The sequence below is a fragment of the Myotis lucifugus genome, unplaced genomic scaffold (genome assembly GCF_000147115.1).
Source record: "Myotis lucifugus unplaced genomic scaffold, Myoluc2.0 scaffold_510, whole genome shotgun sequence".
Taxonomy (NCBI): Eukaryota; Metazoa; Chordata; class Mammalia; order Chiroptera; family Vespertilionidae; genus Myotis; species Myotis lucifugus.
The window spans coordinates 9,667-14,859 of NW_005871558.1; the positions used below are offsets into that span (position 1 = coordinate 9,667).

A 5,193-nucleotide genomic window follows, 5' to 3' on the forward strand; every position below is an offset into this window, starting at 1 on the left:
CGGGGAGCGGGGGGGCATTCATCTAGGACTGGGGGGGGGCTTTAAGTTAGGCTTCCGCCGCCCTTGTCTCCTGAGCTCTGGGTGTCCTGCATCCTGCCGTCCAGCTTTCATCTCACTTTTATATTTTGTTACTGATTTCAGAGAGGGAGAGGGAGAGGAAGAGAGAGGATCACGCATCGGCCGCCTCCTGCACGCCACCCCCCCCTTGGAGCCCACAAACCGCGCACGTGCCCTCACTGGGAACTGGACCCTGACCTGGTCCGTGGTCCCCGCTCAGCCACGGAGCCCCCCACCTCCCTCCTTACCGTCCTGGTGGGGGTGTAGCGTGGGGTTTGCCCGTGGTCACTTCCGGAAGATGCCATCCTGCCGCTCTTCCTGCTGCTGCCGCTCCCAATAGAGGAGCTGCCCGGCTGGTGTGGCTCAGTGGTTGAGCGCGCACCATCATCACTGATGTTTCCCTCCCTCTCCCTTCCTCTCCGAAATCAGGAAAATAAATAGCTGTTGAGATTTTTTTTTTTTAATAATAATACTTGACAGAGGGGACGTCAGAATAATCTATTCGGTATATGGATGGTCGTAAAGTTGTCATTTTACACAAGATAGTCGTCATTTACACGTTACTTGTGTTAGATTGTTTTGTTTTAAGTCATGTTTTTAGTCACCGTTAGCATTAACTCCATTTTTCTCATAGCCTTTTCCTTTTCCTTTTTTTTATTACCTGGCTAAAAACAGCTTTATCTTTTGTTTGAAAGGGAGGGTTAGCTTTCAGGATTTGCTGTCAGTGATTCCTATAAAAAGATCTGGAGGATCTGATGCTGGATCGGGGTCACTGAAAGCGGTTTATTTCTGATTTCAGGGAGACCGACACTACCCTCTGAAGTTGGGATAATAATTTGTGACATCACTACTCCAGCCTCACTCGATGAAATGGCCAAACAGGCCGCCATTGTCCTCAACTGTGTAGGACCAGTGAGTACTCAGCCCTCCTTTGTATTCGAACAGAGAACCTATTCACTTAGAGCAGCATCTGTCCCAGCAGCATCTGCTGCTATTTCATATTCCAGAGGAGCCCGAGGGCGGGGCCTTCACCCTTTATGGGGAGTTTTCACTTTTGGTGATCAGTAGACAGATAGGACCAAAATCTCCTGAGACTGGCCAGACCTCTGACTCAGGGAGCTGTGTGCTGGGTTGTTTTGTTTGTTGATTGTTTACAGCTATCATTGGCAATCTTTTTTCCCCCCCTTTACTGTATGCTCCTTAAGTAAAAAATGTTGGAGCATGTTCTCCTACTATACTTTTTATTTATTATAAATTATTTTTCTGCATTACTATACAAATATTAGTTAAAAACATGTATAAAAATAGAGATTGAAAAAACTCATTCATTTGTTCAGGATTTATTGAATGCTTTTTATACAGGGGTGGGCAAAAGTAGGTTTACGGTAATTAATAAAGTAGGTTTACAAATTAACAATGCAAGAATAAACCCTGTGTTTAATGTACTCACAACTATAAACCTACTATTGCCTGCCCCTGAATGTAAATGCATTAGTCTAGGTACCTGCAGCATAATGGTGAACAAAACAGAATCTCTCATAGAACTTAAAATCCAGTGGAAGAGACAGAAAAATAAGGTTATCATAGTAGGTAGTGATAAATGCTTTGAAGAAAAATAAAGCTGAATAAGGAGATGAAGAGATGGGCAATCAGTGTCTATTGGACGGTCAGGGAAGATCTCTGAGTAATTGGCATTTGCCCGGAGACCTGAGAGGTGAGGAAGTAAGCCATGTGAGGGTTTGAGGGGAGGTGTTCCGAGCAGGCCAAGCACAGGGTGGGAGTGTTAGGGGTGGCCGAGTTTAGAGTATATTTTAGAGTAGAGCCACCAGCTTTTGCTCTTGTACTAACTGGGTGTGAAAGAAGCACTTGGCTTGTGGAATGGTGTGTGTTGGGGACCCTGACTGATCTGAGGAAGCCATCACAATTAGCAGAACCCTGGAGCACCACGCATCTAGAAAATCATTGATAACTTAAAAAATGAAAGCAGGAAGGTTTGTCATCACATAAAAATGTAATTAAGACGGTGCTCATAGAAATCAAGACAGTAACATTTTGATAGGTCTATGAGAGGTTTATGCAAATGTGAGGCAGTATTATTATCACACACAGTGATGTAATGTTTTGGTGAGCTTTTAGGGTTATAAGTATGCAGGATGCTCTATGTAACATGTTCTGGAGTAAAACTATTCTACTCAGCTTATCTTTATTTTTTTTTACAAGCTCTCTGTACTGTTTCAGAAGTTAGAAAACAAGTCATAATTCCTAGTTGATAAAAATATATTTAAAACAAGCAGGAAAAAAATAGTTTGGGCCTTGAGGATAACTTTCATCATTCTTTTAACCAAGTAGAGTTAAAATTATACAGATCATGATTTCAAGTATCAACTTATAAAATGTGATAAATCAGAAAGCAAACAAGAGGACTCTTTTATTTTTTCAGAAAAATATATTTGCATTCAAATGTTCATATAAACATAAATTTTAAAAAGTTAAAATAATGTATTTAAGTTGTTTATTTAGATTTATCTCATTCTTAACTATCTTAGGTTCTCTGGTCCTTTGCTTGAATTACTCTTATATACACCTCCAGCCAGCGCCTTTGCCCTTTCCTCCCCAGTACTCTGGAAAAAACCCGGTCCTGGTTATTCCGGATCTCTCCTTACTCTACCTGAGTGACCCAGCGTGGCTGGGAAAAGATGCCAACTGGTCCCACTTGAAATGCGTGACCTAAACCTCAGCACCTCCAGCGATTCTGCTCCATTCCTAGGCTGTTATTCTTTCTCCTACTCTTTGAAGCAGCAGTTTTTTGTTTTGTTCTGTTTTTTGTTAATCCACATCTAAGGGTATTTTTCCATTGATTCTTAGAGAGAGTGGAAGGAAGTGGGAGGGACAGAGAGAGAAACATCGATGTGAGAGAGACACATCGATTGGTTGCCTCCCGCATGCTGGGGATTGAGCCTGCGCCTGAAGTACATGCCCTCTACTAGAATCTAACCCGGGACCCTTCAGTCTGAGGGCCTGATGCTCTATCCATTGAGACAAATCGGCTAGGACCGAAGCAGCAGTTGTATAACTTTTTCCTCACACTTTTAGCATCCTGTCCCTTTTCCTCACTGTTTTCTGGTGATTTTAAAAACTATTTTATTGAATTTATTGGGGTGACATTGCTTAATAAAATCATGTGTTTTAAGTGTACAATTCTATAATACATCATCTGTGTATTTCACTGTGTTCACCACTCAAAGTCAAGTCTCCTTCTGTCAACATTTATTCCCCACTTTACCCTCTTCTGCCTCCTCTACCCTCCCTTTCCCGATGGTAATCACCATATTGTTGTCTGTGTCTATGAGTTTGGAGGTTTGTTGTTGATTTTTACTATGAAAATGGAAGCTGTCAGAACAGATGAAGTTCAGTGTTGATAGCATGGCAATCGGGGTCCTTCCTGATGTGGCCCAAGTGTTTATAGACTCATCATTTACTTTTCCCCTCGACTACCTGTGATTCAGGCATCCTGGAACAGCCCCCTTTCTTTATACCTTTGCATATCTTTAAGGCTACTTAATTAGTATTTGATTTATTTTTTCTTTTTTTAATATATTTTATTGATTTTTTACAGAGAGGAAGGGAGAGGGATAGAGAGTTAGAAACATCGATGAGAGAAACATCGATCAGCTGCCTCCTGCACACTCCCATGCCCGCAACCAAGGTACATGCATGCCCTTGACTGGAATAGAACCTGGGACCCTTGAGTCCGCAGGCCGACGCTCTATCCACTGAGCCAAACCAGTCAGGGCTATTTGATTTCTTAATAACCAAGACTGTACTTCCAAACAGAATGGTATTTCATTCACTTAAGTTTCCTAAGTAAGTGTAAATTGTTGGTTTTCTCTATTCCCCCAGTACCGATTTTATGGAGAACCTGTAGTAAAAGCATGTATTGAAAATGGAACTAGCTGCATTGACATCTCTGGAGAACCTCAGGTATGTAAACTGAAGAAAAAAAACCACCAGAATTAATAGCCTAATTTTCTGTTTAAGTGGGAGCTATCTAATGCCATTTGGCAGACATTCTAGAAGGTGGTGACTCCTCCTTGGTGTTGAGAGATGGTGCTCCATTGCAGCTTCCAGAAGGGCATGGTGGTGAGGTTTAGCTTCAGTTTGCTGGGACTTTTTCCTGCCCTATGATCTGAATTAATTAAAATAGCTCTGAGTAATTCTTGGAATCTTATTTGGTATCTTTCATTATAAATTCCCTTTTTAAACTCAGACACCTTTACAACATTACAGAAAAATAAATGTAAAATCCCCTCAACCTAAAAAGTTTAAATCATATTCATTGAATGCTTGCCACTTGCCCGACAATGTGCTAAATAAACATCACATGTAACTTTTTACCATTCTTAGAAAATAAGTATCATCTTTTACCCTGTTTTAAAAATGAGAAAATTAAACCTTAGGAAGGTTAAGTAACTTGTTCAGAGTCATGCAACTAGTAAGTAGAAAAACTAGGATTTGAATTGAGGTTTGCCTGACTGCAGGAAGTGATGTGTTCATAGTAATAAGCTACTTTAAAACTGTAACTCCTTTAAATTGTAACCTCTAGTCTACTGATTACTACCATCAGTGTACCAATATAGTACCTACTTAGAGTTTATTAATTGTTAATGTATATTGGAAAATACCAGGAAAGTATAAATTACCAACGTTTATTCATGAAGAGGTAGGAAACACAAATGAAACAAAAGCAATCCAGACATATAAAGAACTCTAAGTCATAATACAAATTCAAATAATCTAATTAAAATGGGCAAAAGGATGAGAAGAGACAAATTTGTGCAGAAGAATTCCAAATAGCATGGCTCAGTGGTTGTACATCGATATGATCTAGGAGGTCATGGTTCCGGGCACATGCCCAGGTTGTGGGCTTGATCCCCAGTAGGGGATATGCAGGAGGCAGCTGATAGATGATTCTCATCATTGATGTTCCTCCCTCCCTCCCTCTCCCTTCCTCTCTCTCTGCAATCAATAAAAACATATATTTTTTAAAATTCCAAATACTTTATGTAGCTACCCTGCCCTCAGGGGAATTATGGGGGCATAATTCCTCCGCTCCTAAGTGGCCTTGCAGTCACTTCC

At 40.9% G+C, this 5,193-nt stretch overlaps 1 protein-coding gene across 1 annotated transcript in view; it reads left to right on the forward strand.

Annotated features, from left to right (window-relative positions):
* The window catches only part of SCCPDH (saccharopine dehydrogenase (putative)), a gene marked incomplete at its 5' end in the record, with an annotated part of 22,154 nt that overhangs the window by 1,516 nt on the left and 15,445 nt on the right, over window positions 1–5,193 (forward strand). Inside the window, 2 exons of the mRNA XM_023745024.1 lie at window positions 857–969; window positions 3,958–4,038. Of these exons, the coding sequence (XP_023600792.1) occupies window positions 857–969; window positions 3,958–4,038 (194 nt within the window). The remainder of the gene's footprint in view (window positions 1–856; window positions 970–3,957; window positions 4,039–5,193) is intronic.